Here is a 21,691-nt window from a genome sequence, read left to right as displayed (position 1 = left end):
GTTTGTTTTGTCCCCAATATTAAAAATATTCACTCATATTCCAGTAGATTTAATAAATGCATCTAAAGTCAACATTTGCTGCAAATTAAGTTTGACAAAATTACTTTTCTCCAAGTTTAACATAAAATGCCACCTTTAAAGTTGCAACCTGAGCTTTAATAAAAGGATGTTTGCATATTTCTTAAAACTGTCCCTGTGTTGTGACATAAAATTAATTTGTGAAAAAAAAAAAAAAAACTTGTTCAATTTGCCTCCTCCCAGTGCTACAAAAGACAACCAATCAGAGCCAGAAGGAAGGGCTTAGTATCCCCTTCATGACCAGTATCTTTAGTTCTTATTGTCCTCCTTCCTTTTATGACCCACTACAAGCTATTCCTGGTCAGATAGCAGCTTCTGGCAGAAATCCTGAGGCAGCAAAGCCATTCTCCTCCATTCCGTTAACAATACTGATGTTTTTAAATGACATTAAAATCAGGCAATTAGGATGTAATCTGAAACCTTGGTGGTTTTTAGATCATTTTCCGGTTTGAAGCTTCAGGTTCCTCACAGACATCTGTGATTTCCTCGTGCTTCTTTGAAACCAGCTTTCCATCAACATGCCTTGCTTCATTTGTGCCAGAGGAAGCAAAGCAGCTCCAGAATATCTTCCAGACATTCACTACTAACGCAGCAATATTCTGCCTTGAACAAATGAAAAAAAAATGAAGATGAATGCAAAAGCAACAGACATGAGAAATGTTCCCATGTTCAGTCTGTCACATCTGTCCTGCTTCAGAAATTATTTTTAACAGCCATGTTACGGTCTGGTAATCTAAAATAATTATTCAACTGCCTGTGAAAAAGTTCTGCAGACTTTAAAGATTATCCGGTTTTAATCAGCTCCTCATAATTAATCTTCAGGATCATGACAAAACCTGTCATGATCAGTTTCTATTTAAAGTCAGAGCCCAAGTCTATAGCTCTGTATCACACTCGCCCCTTTGTTTTGCATTAATCCTGCTAAAAATGTTCTCCGTCACCCTTCATTCAATATATTGGTAAGAATAAATGTCTAATTTAGAAATATAACACTAAAATGTATTTTAAAAAGACTTTGCTTCATAACTGAAGGTAAAATCATTAATTGGACTTTAAATCTGATGGGTTTGTATGATGTGTGACGTACAGTAAAGCTAATAATGTACTTTATGATACGTTTGAGTGCAGCTGCGATATCTCATGTTACTCCTGCAGCTCCTTTGTGACATTCAAACTAATGAATATCTGGAGCAACAAACAACCCGTCAGTCCAAGTCTAAGAAGGTCACAACTAGGTTGTTTATTATCTGATAACTGATACAAGATAAACATTATACATTCTTTTTAACACTGATGATACTTTGCTTTTATTTTCAATGTCAGTATGCAAAAGAGAACAATGCAAAAGAAATGTTTTGTGAAATCATGAATAGTACTTAATTTGACTGTTTCATTAATATTAAACCCATTAAATTTAAGCACTCCTTGTTGCCCCGGTGATAATTCTTTTAGCTACAACACAAAAAGGAAGAATACAAAAATAAAAAAAAGAAGAAAAGCACAAACATCAAGGTTGGCTGACAACAAATACTTTCAGGAATCACATGATCTTCTGATGTATCGACTTGTGTAGATGCATATATAAAAATACAGGATCCCTGTATATATGCACATACAGTAATAATGTAGATACTATAGTTATAAAGCCTGTTCTGGACTCACAGACAAAATGTAGAGAGCAGGATACACATACACACAAACATTTACCATTATCTCTCCATATAAACACGCATGAATCAACCAACAGGCAGAAGGCTCTCTGGCTTCAGAAGCTAAAAACTACACTCAACATTTAAAAAAAAAAAAAAAAAAAAAAAAAGAAGACATTCACATTTCTGAAACAAACTCCATGATCTCTCGCTGATCAATCATCAGTCCTGTGAACTCTAGAGCCGCCAGAGGAGACGGGATGATAGATCTGCTGCAGATGAGCTCTGTTTGTGCAGTTGCGTCCGACCGATCGCATCAGTCAGAAACTGTTCGCGTTCATTGATTACTTCAGTCTGTTGGTCCTCGTCCTCGCTCTGCATGTTCACTCACCGACTCGCAGTGTTTCTGCCAGTTTTATTCATCCATGAGTGAACATGTGGGAGGGAGGCGGAGAAATGGGACTGTCGCTGTTCATGTCTGTTTAGTGTGCAGATGTCCTGTAAGTCCATGCATTTACCTGTGAGGGCGCGACATGCTGATCTTCACGGAGAGGACGGGGCTTTGCTACTGCTGTAATGAACCTGGTATCTGTTGACCGCCTGTCCTTTCAGCTCGGTGGACAGGCAGGTGGTCTTGCAGGGTATGAAGTCCTCCTCTTCCTCACCCATCAGCCAGTTCTGCACCGAGCGCTCGGCCGAGGCCGGGACATGATTGGCCAGCCAGCTTTGGTGCCACTTGTCGAAGCGTTCATGTTGGCACGCTGCGACTTGGTGCTGCGACTGTAGGAGAGCAGGAAGACGGTCAGCGTCCTTCACAGTGTTCAGGTCAAACCTCCACAGCTTCTGCTCATTTTTTTAAAGGGGCAGTATTGTGTGTTTTACAGAATAATCAAGTACCAGCGATACCTTCATTTGTTAAAAAAACATGCCACATATATCAAATATGAAGAAATTTGACTTAATCATATAAAGCCTTAAAATTGGGCCCCTGTTTCTTGAAAAACTCCTGCTCTTTCTGAAACTCCATCTTCAGGAAGTCGTCACAACATCCCTCCTCTATTAGCCTTTAACAACCTTTTTACCAGGGATGTTTTTGATGAGGGAATGATGTTAGAACTTAAAGGTAAAAAATCGTTTACCAAGGAACATCTTTACAGTTTCTAAATGAGAGATCTTCCAAAATCACCAAGACAACAAGGAAGAGATTGATGACAAATACTTGGATAGATGCATGAATGAACGAGTTAATAAAAGGACAGAAATATGAAGGTATATAGACCTGATGCAATGGGGGGTTTTCCATTAAATAATTGTTTGAATATAAGTAGTTACATTAAATAAATGACAGCGAGTTATTTATGTCACTTAAATCATTTCAAACCTAGTTTTGTTTAAACTTTTGGGCCACTCATATAATCAACTAATGTAAGCAGGAAGTACTTCAGAAGAATAGAAAAAACAACAGTTGTATCTCAAATGTAATATTTTGACACCTCAACACAGGCATCTTCTAGCAAGTGGGTGGGACCTTTCAGGAGAACCAAGCTGTGCAGCTGAAACAGGTCAAAGGGTCTTCAGCATGTCTGTGTAAATTAGACGTCTGCAGTATGTAAGGTGAGGAGCAGCGCCTACCTTCCTGGCCTTTACCAGCGCGCCGCGGCGGTACATGTAGTCCTCAGAGTTCATGACAAACACCATCTTGTGAGTGTTGAGTTTGAACCTACACTCCAGACTGCCGGCGTTCTCCAGGGCCAGCTGCCGCTGCCACTCTCTCCTGCAGCGCATCGCCTCCACCTGCCGCACCTGCCAGCGCCGGAAACGCCGCAGGTTCCTTTCCAACAAAACACATTTATGAAGACTTAAAACAAAGTTGGTTTGTATGATGCTCACTGTTCACACAGCTGTTCAATCACTTCAATTTTCACAATGTTGCATTAATTACATTTTAGTGTCAAATACACGAAACAGAGCGTTTCGATGCTTCCCAGCCAAATTGTAAGATAAAAACATGTAGATTCCTGGTAGTATGTATAAAAGAAAGACATTTTAAAGCGCATCCTGATGTAGACTTTTTAGTCACACGTAGCAGACCTTTTGGCTAAAAAAAAGTTGAACTGCTTTAATCCCCAGATAAGTATGAGGAACAAGCCATGCCAATCATTAAACTATCTACTGGTAACTATTCAACAAACCAGAAGGCAGTGAAATAAACACATCCTGTGCTTTTCTGGAGCTCCTACCTGGGCAGGAACACAGGCTTGAAGAAGTAACCTTCTGCCTGGGAGCACAAACTGGACTCTGTCCCAACAAACTGCTCCATGTAGCTCGACAGGCACTGATGGAAACAAGAGTCACATGTTTAATCATTAACTTCAGATGGATTGTTTTTCTGTGGGTAAACAAGTTTATCCATTAGCATGACTACCTGAACATCTAACGGATCATCAGCCTGAGCTTCCTCGGTGTCCAGCAGCTCGAGGGTCATCGTCACCTGGCCTTTATTTTGGATAAAAATGACCTGAGAAAAACAAAAGATTATAAATCAGAGTAAGAAGACGATTCAAAAATGCTTCAGTAAACTTTAACATTTAAATTCTCCTTTTTGTAAGGACCTCATCCATCCCAGTTGCCCTGCTGGACGATGCGTTTTCATTTGTTAACAGCATTGCTCCAGCAGAGGTTGCTCAGCCACTGCGACGGTAACAACCTCTGAGCTATTACAACCTTCGTAACCGTCCCAGCTGAAATGCGTTTCACTAATTCAGTGCTGCAGACATGAGTTAATGTTAACAGGGTTACAACTCTTCTATAACACTGCATACTGTTCCAGACTAATAAGAGCTCATTTTCATTCTTGTATATTTATTATTTAAAAGCTCATCGTCAATTTATGGCAGGTAGATGGGAGGAAAACATAAACGGAAAGAAGAAAGAAAGAAACAGACAACAAACGAATGGAGGGGAGAAAAAACCAGAAAAATGGTAAAAACACATTTATTATTTTAACATTAAAATAATAAATGTGTTCAGACCCAGAGTTCACTGCATTAATTTTGAGTAATTAATAAGATTGTAAATAAATCTGACAGACGCAAAAACGGCAAACAAGGCAACGGACAACAGAATTATTTTTTGCTGAAATCATCACGGTTCACATCACAGTAGCATGGTGTTTATGGAGGTAATAATGGATGCTGCCATCTATGGATCAATTTTAAAGTTATTCAGAGCTGGCTGTATTGTCCCCAAATCATAACAGCACAAAGGAAGCTAATAAAAAGAAAGCACAAACAGCAGTGCTAGCCTTTGGTGCAGAACTGAGCTACTGCAGAGAAGTTTGATTGGATGTGTGGTTGGACCAGGAGTGGTGGGATCGTGATGCGATGCGCTTCACTGACACAGACTTCTTTCATTAGTTCATAATTATAAATTTCAGCCATTATTTATGGGCTGATTTGCTGCTTCTGGCTTTTTCCGAGGCATTGATGTCTCACATCAATGATGTAAAACTCATAAAAAATGCGAGATGACCTCTCAGACTGCAGATGCTTTTAAAACTATCAGATCCATATCCGAATAAGTAGCTCACACAGAAGCGGCACAAATGAGGTTTTTCAGGGGGTGAAGAGATCAGAATTGGGCCGTTCAGACTGCCTGGAAAAAGACAGATATCGGTCACATTTATGCACAAAGAAAAGTCGGCTTTGCGTCACACAGTGCATGTAGAGCTCACTTGTGTGTGATTTAGACTCAGTTGGAAAATGCAGCTAACAGGTCAGGGATGAAACTGGGGAGAGGCCATGTGGGGCGACACAACAAACATGGAGAACAAGATGTTCTAAGACAAATTTTTTGGACAAAACTAACCCTGTACAGACCATCTTTAAAGTTAAACAATAGGTGGCAGAATCATGATGTGGGGATGCTTTTCATCAGCAAAGACAGGAAAGTGACCAAAGTTGATGTAAGAGCCATTAAAGATGAATAGAGTTCAATACTGAAAGAAAAGTCGATAAAAACTACTAAGGATCTGAGACTGGGGTGGACATTCACCTCCCAGTTGGATGTCGATGAACCCAGTTGGTTCAGCCAGAGGCAAAAATCAACAAAAAACAAAAAACAAATGTTTTCCCACCAGCCTCAGAGGAATACACAACATGGCTTTATTTACACTGAAAATATATTGCAGATAGGCATACTCCATTTCTGAATTCAGTTTGTTGCAGTATTTATGGGTATTTGAGTAAAGAAAGCCTGTTAATGAAAACTTTTAATCTGCTGTAGTTTCACTCAGGGTTATCTAGCTCTAACTGTAGCAACACTCTGCTCACCTTGAAGCAGTTCTCTTCAGCCATGATCCTCTCAGCCTTCCACTGGTAGCTTGTCTCCCAAGCTGCTCTGACGCACTGGGAGGACAGGTTCCCGCCTGCCGCCCCTCTCTTCCTCTCAGCCAGATAAAGATCCACCACTTGCAGACACACTTCGTCGCTCACAAGGTGCTGCAGCTGAGGGCAGAGGAGAATGGTTACAGAACAACTGCCTCAAAGCGGAACAAGACCAAGCTAAAAGATAGAGGCAAAGCATAATCACCTGCCGGATGATGTTGTGGATGACCTTGTCGATGGTGAAGCCGATGTAGGCGTGGATGGTGAACATCTCTCTCAGCGTGTCTTCATACTGTGTGGAGTCCAAGTTGCCGTCCAGGAGACTGCGCACCATGTCCAGGAAGGCTGGATAGTACTCCTCTAACTCCACCTCGCCTGTGGACAAAGAGGTGATGTTACGGGTTTTCACACCGTTTTGTTCAAGAGCAGCTTAGTCATTTCCCTCCCGGTAGAAGTCGGTGTGTATCTGAAACCCAGAGCTGTGTGTGTTCTGCAAGGTTGACATTTACAGATATGCAAATCTATTCTGGGGTGGTTTTAAAACAGATCTTCAGATTTAACTAGGTATTTTTTTCCTATTACAGGAACTACACTTTATTTTAAGGCACCATTTCATGAACAGCTCTAACTTTTGTCATTTCAAAAACCTTAAAAGGAAATTTCTACTAGTACTAATATTTAGTTGTACTCAATTTATTGTCCAGTTTGCCTGAAGTAGGGAGCAAGCAGATGGAGGTTTTCCCAATCGCTGAACAGACAGAGTTGGTGCTTTGAGTTAGAGGCAGCAGGAAGTTCAAAGGTTTGGAAAACTCCTTAAATTAAACAAGAAAAATGTTTTGCTGGAAAGAGTTTAACTTTAAATTATCTCCCATGTCCACCATCATATGTGAATATTAATGGACAGGAAGCAAGGTTTAAGCGTTGCATGTTCCCAGAGTAACAGAGCACCAGTGGTTAGCTCAGCTGTAACAAATGTTAAGCTATGGATTCAGATTTATCAACAGTAAAATATGTTATCGCTTTACCCTTTGACCTATCTGATCCAGTTCCAAACATCCAGATACTATCTCAGTTCTCTATAATCCAACAACAATTTTCACCTCCTGGTCAGCTCATCATTACTTACAGTCTTGTTTTTCTCAAAATATTGCAGCAGGGTAAACAAGAGTAAGCAAATCGCCTGTCATGGTCAACGCAGCCCCACCTATACATTTGACCTCAATTAATTTAGAGAGACGAGTCGGTCTATAAATGGTGACTACTAGATACATTGCTCAACTGACACTGCAACAAATGCACAATTCTGAAACTTGTTTAATTAACAGATTATTTTAACAGACTGGAGTCTGACTTTCACTTTCTGAACACAAACAAGTCAAACAGAACAAGTGTGAAGCTCCATTTAACCACTTACTCTCAGCTTCCACACACTACATCTCGTTGCTTGTACTTGTGACAGTGCAATGACAATAAAGTTGAATTCTATTCTATTCTATTCATTTTAAGATTAGGGATGCACAAATAGGAAGATTTGAGCAGATATTGGTATTCAATATTAATATTGATGTTATGGCCAATAAAAAATATCACTTATAGGCAATATTTCACTACCAATTTGATACCTTGGAAAAAAAAAACAACCAAACCACTGATCCTGCACTGCATCACCGTCACATGACCAAACAAAGACCACATGACCAACATCCTCTCCCTCCAGAAATAAATGGCAACCATATTAACAGTGACATAAATATTGCTGTTAATATCAGCCCAGTTATCGTACCAATACAGATTTGTTAAAAAATTACTGGGTGATGTCAATGTTATTTATGCATGTCTATGTAGGATCCATGCCTTTTCATGCTTAAACTCCCAGTCTTCAGTCTTTTTAACCCATTTTTAAAGCACAAACAGAAAGGTTCAATTAGGCTTTTTAGGCCAGATACGTACATATTTATATTTTTAATAACAGAAAAAGATGCATAATCTGGTACAAGGGACAGGGAATAAAGAGCTTTCATCCTTTCAGATCTGGAAATGACCTAAATTAAATCCCAATCATTTCCAGACTGCATCGTCTGCCATCATGTGATCACATGAACAGCAGGAAATCTGATTCAAACCTACCTTTAGATCCAGAGTTTGTTAGATTCAAATTTTCTTTACATCAAGCGTGGCTAATGCTGCTTAGGTAAAGGATTTTATAAGAATAAATAGAAACAGCTACTCAAATTTGAGTCACGCGTAAGCCCTAACTAGGAGTGCACCGATTGCAGTTTTCTGGATGGTCCCAGATTACAGCTTTTTAAAAGGTTGACCTGCCAATTCCGATTTTGCCCAATACCATTTTTTTGGTCTGAAATGTTGCTAAATATAGCAAGAAAGTTTCTAAGTTGGGGTGACTATTGTTAACTGCGAACGTGCAACATGACCTGGTGGGTGGGGCTAACAGTCAAGCCTCTCTCATAGGGGAGCAGAAAAGGAAACTGGTTGATTTTTAGACCTTTGCTGAGGTAGATAACATCAGGGGATAAGATCAGCTTCACATGCAAGTATCAGCCGATCATTAATCTCCCATAACTAAAGAAATTGGTGCTGATAAATCAGTAAAGAGTAGTCCTAACCTCCTCCTTGCACTGACAAATACTTACTGGGCTGTTTGAGGCGAAGCTCCATGGCCAGGTCACACGCCTTCTCCCTCCTCCCCTCCGCCATCAGCAGCCTCTCCCGGCTCTGCTCCGCTCGGTGCTCCAGCAGCTGCCGTTCAGCTTGCCGGTAAACCCGCAGCAGCCGCGAACACAGAGTCTGGTGCAGCCGCAAAAAGAAATACCAGTTGTTGTTTACAAAGAAGAGGTTATAGACGCCATCCAGCTCCTTCTGGTGTTCTGCTTCAGGGTCGCGGAGGTCCACTTTTTCTCCTACGGCGCTGGAGCTCGCCTCCATGGGAGTAGAGCCAGGGGTGGAGGAAGCCGTCACTGCAGGTTGGTTCGTGCTACTGGATGTGCTGGAGGGCTCAGTGTCAGTAGGCTGAGATGGACTGCAGCGCCTCCTCCTGGACTCACCGTTGAGTTGCTGCTGCAGTTGGGACTGGTTCTGGTTCTGAGCTGGCTGTAATGGAGGTTGACTTCCTGTGGTGGTTGTTGCTGTTGCTGCTGATCCCCCTGACGCATTGTTCGGATGGCCGCTTCCTCCTCCAGCTGCTGCTGTTGGTGGTGCAGAGGCTCCGCCCCCTCTTTCTGCCCCATCCTCAGGCTCCGCCTCCTCATCGGTCCATTCTTCTGTATCACTGAGCTCACCGCGGCGAGAGAAGAAGAGGTCGGGAACAAAGTGCTGGATGATGCGCTTAATGTGGTCCTTGTCGTCCTTGTGGATGGTGGGCTGCCGTTTAACGTGGTAGATGATGAGGGAGGCGGCGTCTTCCAGGATCTGCTTGTCCTCATATGTGAACATCATGTGAGGCTCGCTGGAAGATGCCGAGCCCGAACCATTACGGCTCTGATGACCAACGCCTCCTTCTTCTGTGCTCTGCTCCTGACGCTGGAAAGAAGGAAAAAGGAGTTCAATAAAGAGCTAGTGAGGAAGATAAAAGTGGTGCACTGCAAAAACACAAAGTACACAAATAAGTACACTTGAAACAAGGCAAAACTAACTTACAAGTGACCTTTCAGGACGACATAGAAGCTTGTTTTATGTCAATAATTACTTAATATTGATTTAAAAATAAGCAAACAAGTGACAGTTCCACCGTCAGATTATTTCCCTTCTAACGACATTATTCCCAAGTAAAATAATCTGCCAATTGAACTACTACTTTACTAATATTAAGACATTATATACTTAAAACAAGCTCCTTTATCTTGCTGAAAATTTACTGGTATGTTAGTTTTAGATTATTTAAAGTGTACAAACACATTTGCACAAGAAACTAAAAATACTTGTAAGATTTTGTGTTTTTGCAGTGTGTTTATAACAGGTTTCATATGTGTGATAAATTTGTGAAAATAAAACAGCCCAGTCTGCACAGTGATGCAGTTGGTAGCACTGTTGCCTTGCAGCAAGAAGGTCCTGGGTTCGATTCCCAGCCCGGGGTCTTTCTGCATGGAGTTTGCATGTTCTCTCCGGGCACTCCGGCTTCCTCCCACAGTCCAAAAACATGACTGTTAGGTTAATTAAAATTAGTTGATTCTAAATTCTCCTTAGGTGTGTGTGTGTGCGTGATTGTTGTTGCCCGGAACGTTAGCTGGAGATGGGCACCAGCACCTCTCCCGACCCCAGTAGGGACAAGAGTGTTCGAAAATGGATGGATGGAAAACAGCCCAGTTTTCCCTTTTTTACTATTAAGTTGCTCTTACCAAATGTACAGAAAGAATAGAAAATTATAAAACCATCAAGAAGTTCAGTTACATGGCTGTGAAGTTTCATGTCTGAAATTATCACTTGCATTCAAGAGCCATGGTTTTAATTAAAGACGTGTCGTGATAATTTCCTAACTGATGATTTTTCATCTTATGTGTAGGAAAAAACTAGTGGGAAAGCTCAACTTAAAAATAAACAATAATAATAAGTCAGTCAACTTTAAAATAAACAAGAATAAGAAGTCAGTCAACTTTAAAATAAACAAGAATAAGAAGTCAGTCATCCTCAAAAATGTAAACAAAACAAGTCTGTTGGATGTTTCTTTAAACGTTAATCAAGACCTCAGGGGTTTACCTCATCATAGATGCTTTCAATCTCATTGAGGAGACTTTTTGACCGCAGGGCCTTCATGTCATTCTGCTTGAAGTTCACTCCTTGGTGGTCCAGGGACTTCAGGTAGGCTTTCTCATACTGCTCTCTCCAAATCTTGTTGAAACCCTGCTGGGCCTCTCTCCACTCCTCTTCCTTTGCTTTCAACCTGAATAGTGAAAAACATAACAGTGATGCATTGTATGAAACACACAGTAATAAATATTAGGTGTGCAACCAGATATTAAAGCATTTGGAAAATGTTTGCTATGGGCTTTCAGTTCTCCATACAAGAGAACAGAACAAATGCAGAGTTGTTTTGAGCTAGGACTGATACTTAAGAGCGTTTAGGCAGAGATTTCTTCATATTCTCCCAAAGAAAAAACCAGACAGATAGTTTTGGACCTGGTCATTTTTCTTTGTAGTTGATTGTTTTCATGTATTACAAGAAAATAATAATAATAATATAATATTTTTAAAATTATGCAAATTTTCTTCCCCCCCCCCAAAAATAATTAAGTCCCAACCACACTCTATAAGTTACAGGATCTCAGTCACTTAAGATACACATCAGGGGTCGCTTAAAATCAGTTGCAGTCCTTTCAACAGGCCTATTATAATGCACAGCGTTATAGTCAGAAAGTATATAGTATCTTACCAAATATTTTATACAAGAAGTCCTTAGTGATTGAGATATTGCACAGCTCTACTTGGCACCAACATAAAAATATTACAAATCAGCACTTAAGTTGATTCAAGCTCCCACAGCATGTAGTACAAACATCCAAAACCGCGAGTATGAGATGTTCATTAGCGTAGATAACAATCCTACAATGTGAGTAACAATGCATGTTGCTGTAGAAGATGTTGAACTTTTAGAAAAGATTAGTAAAAAAAAAACCTTGAAGTTAGAATATAAAAAGACAAACCTCTTAAGCACCACAGGCACAGCGGTAGCGGGACTCTTCTTCAGTCCCTCTATGATCTCAGGGGCCTTGTCGCCATAGATACGATAGACAGCACGGCGCTGGATGACCTCAGAGGTGCCACCCAGGCAGTCATCTAATCTGAATCTTTCCTGGTCCTCTGGTGACAGGCGAGACAGCTTCTTCTGTACGCTCTCCAACACCCTGATGGTGGCCAAATTCGTCTCCAGCACAACGTCCAACTACAAGTGTGACAAAATGTGACAGACGGAGCATTTAGATGAGACACAGTCATATGTTTTGCAACCATGGAGTTTTATATTGAGATCTTTCAAAATACCTATCCTGCAAATAGATAAAACTCAAATGCTCCATTTAAAAAAACTAAAAACATTTTACAATAAATATTATGGTCACCTCAAATCTTTCATCCTCACAGCGATGCAGTTGCTCTTCATATGGAGTCTTCTTTGAGCTAACAAAGGTCGAGTCCTCCGACCAGGAGGGGAATGAAACCCAGGTGTCATTTAAGACCTGAACATGCACAGATAGAAAAGATTATTAATCTATAATCAAAGATTTGCACTTGCAAACGGTATTTAATCAGAATTTACAATATTTTATGCGAGAAAAAAAAGAATTTAACAGAATAAAATTATGACAACTTCTGATTGTACCTCTTTGCAAAGAGCAGTGCGCCCACTGCATTTTGGCTGCTGATAGGTCTTGGGCAATGCTCTGTAGCTCGAACCCAGGCGTTTACAAGAGGCATAATCCACTTCTCTGCCCCCTCCTCCTTCCATGTAACGATCAGCGAGCCCCGACACAGCATGAGAGAGCTCTTTGTCCCCCAGAAATGACTTGAACTGAGAGTACAGCTCAGGAAACTTCCTGTAAGATGTCATGTATGGAGAGAGAAGTCGAGATGAAGGACTGAAAACATTCTAGATATGACAGGATTTTAATTACCCAACGATAGTCATCACAGTCCTCTAAATTAAGTTTATGCAAATTTACAAAGTATGAATATCACAGTGTGAAAATTAATTTATAGATATAATTATGTTTAGTTCTAAGTTGTTGTAAAAACGGACTACATTTTTTAAGATACATCAACACTTGGATAGTGGGCATCTTTCTTATCTTCCAATTTTATTTATCCATATTTTTAGCCACTCACCCCAGGAATGGAGTCACTAGTTGTAGCAGCTCTGCCCCAGAAACCACTTCTTGGTTGAACAAGGCAATGCATCGCAGGAAGTTCTCATACACTTCCTGGCTTTTAAACAGGCGACGCACCTGAACAAATGGGGATGTAACAAAAAGAATTAATACATAAATAAAAAAAGCAAAACCGATCAGCCAAATGAGAAGAAAAAACAAAGCAAAATCTAACAAAAACTCATGAAATCCGGTACCTTACCTTATCAAAAAAGGAGAATTCTCTTAAGACACCATGTTTCCCAACAGAAGCAAAGGACTGATCTTTGGCGCAGGGATACTTCATCTTTTTCTGAGTAAAAATAAGACAACTGAACTTTAATGTGTCCTACTGCTTTTTGTTCAACTCATCTCAGTTACTTCTGTAAACTCTGTATAAAACAGGAGATTTTGTAAATATGTCCTCCCAAACTTGTTGCCAGAATAAAAAACTGCACAGCCTTTTGGAAAGAATATTAGAGCTACAGCTTCAGTGTTGCAATTTTTTGTAAAACAAAACATTTTTTAAGCATTCACAGATTAAAAAAAGCAATTAATTTGTGAATTGCCAGGAGAACTTCATCAGCACAGAAAGTTTACCTTAAGCAGTGGGGACATATGCATCAGCAATGGTCTGGGCCTCTTCTTGTTCTGTTTGGTTATCGGGTCTTCTTCCTCTGACTTTTTCACCTGCTCTTTCCCTCCTGTCAGGGAACTCCCTGTGAACTACATGACAGGGAGCAGAAACAAAAACCAGGAGCTCAATCAAAACTCTTCAAATAAATGGTACAGTAAACATTTTTCCAGTATATATTTAGTACAAGTGCAAAAGAAGCTAACATTATACAGGAAATGTAATAGATCAAAAAGTAGTGGATTCTGCCAGTCTCAGGAGGTTAAACAATTTTTAAAGAGATTTTTAAAACAATTATGATCTAAATTTAAAGACCTAAATAAAATTAAACATAACTTAACTTTCTTCACAGTATAACTTCATTAGGAAATAATGTTGATGACTTATTGGCCTATTTGCCTTTGGCATGCAAGTCAGCTTTGTTGCATGCAGGAAGTTTAACCTAAAACCTATTGATCAAAGGTTTTAGGCAACAATTAAAAGTTATTTTTAATCTGTACATTGTTAAATATTAACTCTTGACGGTTTGTAGTAAAAGCAAACAATAAGCCAAATTCATGAGACATTTTCTTTGACGTGTTGGAGGAAAGGCTGAATGTCGGGGCATGGATGTTTGCAGTCCTAAATGAATCTTTATTTCTTTGTAACTAATTAACTAATCAATTCCTTAGCCTGAACTACAACACACAAAATAAGAACAAATTTTAATTAAAAAAGAAAAAAATGAATGAAAAACGGCAAAATAAATTTAAGTTAAAACTACCAACATTTTTTAGATTATTTGAAGATAACTATGATAATGCTGGAAAGACAGGGTGAAAACTATCAAAAAATATTAAGCTACCATCTGCTTCAACAGTGGATTAGTATTTATCTGTGTCTATTTTTGCTAGACCTACCAGTGATCTCTTGGCATCAGGCAGGAACTGTCCAAACTCAGCAAGTAGGTCCTCTTGTCCCTTGAAGAGACTGGCAACTTTGGAAAACACCTCATCTTCGGTCATCCCGCTGCTGCCTCGGCCGCCTCGACTCTCCTTCACCTCCAGCTGCTCCTTCTGTGGTGTTTTGGAGGAGTAGAACCAGAGGAAAGTTTAATACTTTAGTCCGGCTACATATCACGGTTACTACTAGCTGAGCTGCTGTTGTGCTTCAGTTTTCTGGAATGAGTTATGTTTGGTTCCGTTTTAAAAATTAACACAAAGTAACGGAGTACATAATTAATTCCTGAAATACCAGAGCAACAGTAGTCAGGTTTTAAAACAACCAGTAAGTGCTCAAATCTATGAGGTGGAAGAGGACAGGATAATAAATACAGCCACTCAGTAACCACAACATGTCTTAATATTTGGTACCTGATATGTATGAAGGATTTCTAGGAAGGCTCTATAAATCTCAGGGTGGTCCAGGAAACGGTTTTTAATCTTGTTTACGTAGCTAATGGCACTGTCGAACTCTACAGGGCTCGTCTCTGAAGCAGGGGGGGAGATAGACGAGGTGGTGGCCTGACTGTGGCCCTCTTTGCTCATCAGGGGAAGAGAAAGTTTGCTGGGAGGCTCTGAGGGTCCTGCTGAGGTTGAAGATGGGTTGTCTGATGAGGCCGCCTTGGTGTCACTGGTTTGGGCTGGTCCTGCTTCTGAATGAGCAGCGGGGACACTACCTGAGGTGGCAGCCACTGCAGGAGTGGTCAGACTCTTTGCAGGCTGTCCGGGAGACACCTGCAGAAAAGATTAATAGAAATGAATCATCACCTTCAGTTGTTAGAAAAATCCTATATGTATCAAACATGACTTAAAATAAATTTGACTTTGTAATTTAATGTCTTTAAATTGGGCCTCTGTGTCGGAAAGAATTGCTGCTCTTTCCGATATTCAGCACATCAACATTCCTCTATTAAGCGTTTACAAACATTCATCAGAGCACTGGACTAAGAAGTAGCTCAATAAGAGCAGCAGACGCTCAGTTCCCCAAGTGTTAACTAATTGCTGCTGCTGGTTTGAAGGAGCTGAGTGGGAGAGGCACCGGGAAGAAGTGCTTTGTAAGTTCGGCTTGGTACTGCAGCTCTGACGAAGAGTTGCACATGGAAGGTGGTGCTTCGTTCCCTCAAGTGTTTTACAAACCTGAATGGCTGCCACTAAAGATTCAAGGATTTCTCAGACATGCATTAAAGAATGAGAGCAATACTCCAGGTATGTTTTTGATGAGACAATAACATTATAACATGACAGGTTTATATCAGATTCATTATTTTATTCTTAGAAATGAAAATGTAGCTTATTTAGGAGTCTGAGAAAATCATAGCTTCAGCATGCAGAAATATAAAACGATAATTGAGTATGCTATGTAATGGTGGGCATTTATTGCATTGTTTATCATTTATTGTGATAAATTTCTTATAAGAATTCCAATTATCATCACAATAAATTCCTATTAATGATGTTTAAAACCCTAAAATGATCTGTATTGTCAGGATTGTTGGTTTTATTATTTTCTGGGCAAAAGGAACATTCAGCACCACCCTCTGGCAGCCAGTAGGGATGAAACTGAACTATCTGAAATTAATAGCTTTTCATGCATTAATTGTTTGCTACACGTTGAATATGGGAGTCACATATAACACATTTAGGATTATGTGACTTTTACAGAGCTTGTTCATGCCTAACGGGTAGGAAGAGGTGGCACTTCAATCCTGTTACCTATTTTATCCCCTAAAAAGGAAAGTTTCATGGTACATTTTACTGTAAGTTCTACTTTAGCCCACCCAAATCCTTCCAGAAATTTAAAAGTTCTCTGGACTTAAACATTAAGGACCTTTTAACAGAGGAGTACAGAGCCAAAACTACAGATATATAATGTCTTTGGGGTTTTAGGAGATAAAGGATGTCTTACCTGTGTAGTGAATGGCGACTGAAGGAAAGCCATCCCATTCTTGGGGATCTCTATCCGGTAGCCTGGTGGCAGGAAGGCATTAAAGCCCAAAACGAGGTCTGGGTGCCCATGAAATAGTTGTGACACTCTGTTTATAACCCCCGGTGTGTCGATGCTATTTAAGAAATAAAACAAACATGATAATGTAGCTGGCAATAATAATCAACTTCTCCTAAACATAAAAACAAATGGGTTCTAAAAAGCATAGTTTAGTTTAAAATAGTTAAGATAAATTATCTATTTTAAAATGAACTGGTACATAATTAGAGTAGGGCACTTTCTAAAAAACCATTGATTATCACTAAAGCAAACAGATGATTCTTGGGTGTTAACATTCAAGCAAACTAACTAAGCAAAGAAAGCAATCATCTAACAGCTCTGTCAATATGCCAGAGAAGCAATATTTTTACATGAGCGTTCCTCACAACTACAGATTTTGGACTTTATGCAACATTTGGGTGATCGTTAAAGCTGTCAGTAAACCAGAGTTCTCGTAGTCACTGCTTATCATACAATATTACAAGATACTGCTAAAGAAAACTGAAGTGATTGAAGATTCATCTCTGTTACAATAACTGAATTTGATTGAAGCTTTAAAAAAGGGACTGAAGGCTGGTCAGGAAAGCAACTTGTATGTAAATGATAATGTGTAAATATTACTAGGCCACAGCTGGTAATAATTTAAAATCATAACAGGAAAGTACAGAAGCGCCAAAGCACTTACTGATCACCTTTAGTCAAGGTCAGTTGATAAGACAGTTACAGAAGCAAAGTGTCGGTATGAAACATTCTAATTTTTGTCTAACTCACACACCAAGATTTTAATGCCAATTCATGTCCTGATTTTCCACTTCCAGCAATCTTAAGGACGCCCCAATTATTGTAATGACTCAGAAGATGATCTCAAGAGATATTCCTGCAGTGTGTGGTGTGTAAGAGTGACCTGGTCTGCTCTGAAAGACATTAGGACTGCTCTGATCTAAAAATCGAGAATATTCAACATGTTGGATTGTCTTGGCCTTATTGAAGTGTGACAAGGAGCCAATCAGAAAGCAAGGTGATGGAAATATGGAGGGGAAACTGAAGTACAGAAGATTAAAACCCTGCCATGTCACACCAGAAAGTCCAGTGGACATCAGGGATGTCTTTTTTAGTTTATTAAACATTGCTTCTTCCATATTTGTTTTCTCTGAACTCGCGTTTGCGCGTTGAGACATTTTGCGAGATTTCCCGTCTGAAATCTGAATGTTGGCAAGTGAAATCGGTTCACTCATGGCAGGGGTGTCGATCCTGCCATGTGGATTGACACCCCCGACTTTGCAACCAAATCTGTTATAACCAAGATCTTTTGTCGTGTGTGGGGTCTCTTAAAATCTTGCCGTGTAAACCAGACATTAGTGTTTTACCTGCAAAACTGTTTAGGTTTTGATTTCATTTAAGATTCCTTAAAGCTCATTTTAAACTTTTGTCATCCAGAAAGATGCCAGAAGACGTGAAAGCTGACAGTCGTATTTCATATTAATTATTTTGATTAACATACATGCTGTCTTAAAAAAGACTGAGTGTCATTTGCAACACTGAGTTGTTTATAAAAACAGATGGTATGATTTAAGGATTAAACATTATCTAAAAAGACTGTTGCAAACAGCTGTTGTGGGAAATAATAAATGCTTCATATAAAGAAGCCTTCACGAAAAGACAATATCAAAGAATGGGCAGAAAAACTAGTGAGGCAAGGAAGAAGCTAATTTTCCAGTGCAGATTAGATTCGGAGTCCATTCTGCAGATTTCTTGTTTTTGCATGAATGATTTCCAAAGTTTTTAGTTGGTGACAATAACAATGTCCCTAGAAGCTGAGGTCAACTAAAAACCCTAACTAGTCAAATTAGTCCTGCTTGGACATAGAGCACTGGAGACAAACAAGAACTGCATCGATTACAAGTTAACTACATGACATTTAAAGCTTAAAATACACAAGTTTAACCTATTTGGATGTATCATCAGTGATACCTCTGTGACTTGAATTCTTTCATGATGTCCAAAAACTTATTATATATGCCAGGGTCGTTCGCAAAGCGAATTTTGACTTGGTCCAGATATGACAAGGCATCTTCAACCTAAATACAGAAAAAACAGGCAGAAGGGAGAAAAACACAATTAGTCTCAAACAGATGTGTAAATTATAGTCACAATATATAAATGTGTGCTAATGGTGAAGTGAATGTGACAGATGTTATAGACAATTGGCACAGAACTAAATTTTAAAAAACTGCACGAAATTTTTTCAGATTAAATTTCAAAAACCTCATCTTTTATTAAATGAACCAACTACAACCATAAAAAGATTGTGAGAATGCTTTAATTCCAGTGGGTTCAAATAAAGTAAGTTTCTTTAGATGTGTTCACTGCTTCTGATCTAAAATCGTTCTGCTAGAATCCTGATCAACACAAAGAAAATAGAGCCCAGTGAGCACAGCACTTTAAGGATTGATATTAAAAATCCAGAAAAAGAATTCAGATATGCCTCTTTGAGATCTCTCAAGTCATCCAGGACGCGTTTACTCAGCATTCCCAGGTTTAAAAAGGGAGACAGCATTTACAGTTTACATTTATCTCTCCTCTGAAACCACCTCGCTGTAAACCTGAGACATCCAGGGTCCATGGACTCCACTACAGATGCACCAATCAGGCTTTTTCTGGCTCATAAAGATAGTTTCTATTTTTTTGTTTCTTGTGTACCAACACTTATTTTGACCAAATATGATTTTTGTTTTCCTCTAAGAAATGCAACAAGAGAAGAATGTATTGCAGGTCTTTTGACAGTTGATCCAAAATCAAGTAAAGGAGTAAAAAGATCAAGACCATTTTTTTCATCCAAGCAAAAGATCTTAAACACAAATCTCTAATATCCATCTGATTTTTTTTGTTTTGCTCATTTTCACATTTTGTGCATTTTCTCAACCATTATTTAGTACTAATCATGTTAATTTAAAATAAACTTTCCTTTTTTTAATTCTATTGCACTTTGAATTCTATTGGGTGCAAATGGTGCAGAATAGCTTAACACTTATAGAATGGTCTCAGCACAGTTTTAATAATACTTTTCAGATTAACCAAAATATGTAAATACTTTTATCCGTTATGGTGTTAAACAGGTCCACTATTTAGTTCAAAAGTCCTGTACAAGTTCCTGCTAAATAATTTATAATTGAATACAATAACCCAACCGCCAACTTTATACTCTACTAATGTTTTTCTAAATAAACCTCTTTCACTGACAGTTTAGAGGCATTTATTTATTTTCACATAAAAATTAGAGTCAGACAATTATCCCTTTTGGTGACCAACAATTCATTTCCAACTGACTGAAAACTTTAAAACTTTACTCCCAGAATTTTAAAAACACATTACTTTTAAAATACTTTTTAGATATCTGAAAATGGTTAGACATGGTTTATTGTAGACATCAAGAAAAGCTTCTAATTCCTGTATTTGCTATTGGAATAAAATACCTCAACCATCTGATATGACATTTGTTTTTTTCTTTTTGTGCGTTTGTACTTGAAATGATTATCAGTTATCATACCCATGTTTATTGATTTATGATGCATGCTATAGTTTGTTACAATAGATTTTGTAAACTAATCACTCACATGACCATGCATTTACTTAATCCAAGTAAAATCAAGTCTAAAAATACTGTAATTTTACTGTAAATGTCTTGTAAAGACAATAGTTACAAACTGACGTACTAAGGCTTTTGTTTTAAATATGCATTTCTATTGCTTTATTTCTCATATGTAATGGCTTAACTTGAGCAGCAATGCAATCTTTATTTTTTTGCAAAGCACTCAGAATAACCTTGTGCATAGTTGGTATGTTAGAAAGCTGCAAACCAACCAAATTAATATGTTAAACAAATAGGCATTTTTTGTTTAAAAAAAAAAAGCATTGATTAAACGTTGATAAACCTAAACTACCTCGAAATAAAAAAGCAAAGCTTTGTAACCAACAGTCTAAAGAGGGTTATTGCGGCTAATGTTAGCCATAATAAGTCCCCTAACACCAACTACACCCACCCGCATACACATTTACACAATACGTTCAGTCCCCGCTGGTTCCTGGCCAACTGTATTGTGTCGGCAGGAGCAAACCGATTTAATAAAACACCGCAGCCACAAAGACATGTGAAAACGAAGCTGCTAATCAACCGAAGTAGCCTTTTCTTGGCTGGCCTGGCTTACGTCCTCCACTTTGTTCGAGCTGGCTGAAAAAAATCCAACAAGGAGGAACTTCCCACAACCGAGCTCAGACTAAATGTTTGCTCACAGCAGCTGCCGCTGATGGCGTAAATACTGAAAAATAAATAAAAAAGTAAAACAAACTGAGTCCCCCCGAGTGCGAGTTACGCATTTGTTGAAGAAAAACAGCTTCCACGTCCAAACCTACATGTCAGTCTTGTGCTGGTCAGCGATGAATTACTTTTATTATTAGCCCAGTAAGCTAACTACCGTTAGCCAACCGTTCCTTTCACTACTCTCGACAGTAAACCCGGAGCAACAAAATGGTTGAGACACCGACACTTTTCTCTCATCTCGTCCGTTGTCCTCTTACCTTGAGCTTCTGGAAGTGCTGCTGCTGCACTTGCTTTTGTGTTATCACATAAGGCTTGTCTTGAATTTGGTTTATTTGCTTGGCGGTGCTGTGCGCCTGAATCTTCGCCATTATGTCCCCGGCGTAGGGAGGCTCGAGAGCCGCTACCACAACTTGCGAGGGAAGCTTCGGCGTTACCTCCAGTTGTTGGCTAGGCGACAAACCGTCTTCTCGGTCGGGAAGCCAGCCTGCCAGCGAGCAAACCCTACTTTGCCTAGCTGGACAGTCTCGACGAGCAGAGAGAGAGGGAGAGAGAGAGGGGAAAAAGCAGGCAAAAAAGACGGGAAACCCAGCAGAGTGGAGAGTGATGACAGACAAGCTACTACTCGCTGCGACTTTGACTGAACATCACGGTCGAATAAAGCAAACGAAAGCACGAAGGGTCGGTCTGTAAGCTCGGAGACAATGGTTGTCGTTTTACGTATTTAAAATAACTATCGCCTGTCTCTTTAAATTCGGCGGCAGCGTTCTATCTTGGCGTCCGGAAGCCAGAGTAGGAGTGAAAAATAATAAGAA

General features: G+C 39.3%; 1 protein-coding gene across 1 annotated transcript; it reads right to left on the bottom strand.

Annotated features, from left to right (window-relative positions):
• Positions 1 to 1,293: 1,293 nt before the first annotated feature.
• On the bottom strand, positions 1,294 to 21,689 carry sin3b (SIN3 transcription regulator family member B). The gene is made up of 19 exons (XM_028027920.1): positions 21,137 to 21,689; positions 18,533 to 18,639; positions 16,484 to 16,637; positions 14,950 to 15,312; positions 14,497 to 14,652; positions 13,564 to 13,689; positions 13,187 to 13,276; positions 12,944 to 13,062; positions 12,441 to 12,654; positions 12,181 to 12,297; positions 11,767 to 12,005; positions 10,823 to 11,006; positions 8,764 to 9,649; positions 6,318 to 6,487; positions 6,059 to 6,232; positions 4,153 to 4,245; positions 3,968 to 4,062; positions 3,360 to 3,558; positions 1,294 to 2,507 (listed from the first exon to the last, which is right to left on the bottom strand). Exons 1-19 carry the CDS (start codon positions 21,245 to 21,247, stop codon positions 2,271 to 2,273), a joined length of 3,834 nt encoding a protein of 1,277 aa, XP_027883721.1. The 5' UTR covers positions 21,248 to 21,689; the 3' UTR covers positions 1,294 to 2,270.
• Positions 21,690 to 21,691: the final 2 nt, after the last annotated feature.

Source organism: Xiphophorus couchianus, chromosome 9 (genome assembly GCF_001444195.1).
Source record: "Xiphophorus couchianus chromosome 9, X_couchianus-1.0, whole genome shotgun sequence".
In the NCBI taxonomy this organism is placed as follows: domain Eukaryota; kingdom Metazoa; phylum Chordata; class Actinopteri; order Cyprinodontiformes; family Poeciliidae; genus Xiphophorus; species Xiphophorus couchianus.
The sequence above is the reverse complement of the archived record's forward strand: the minus strand, read 5'-3'. Positions and strand labels throughout refer to the sequence as shown.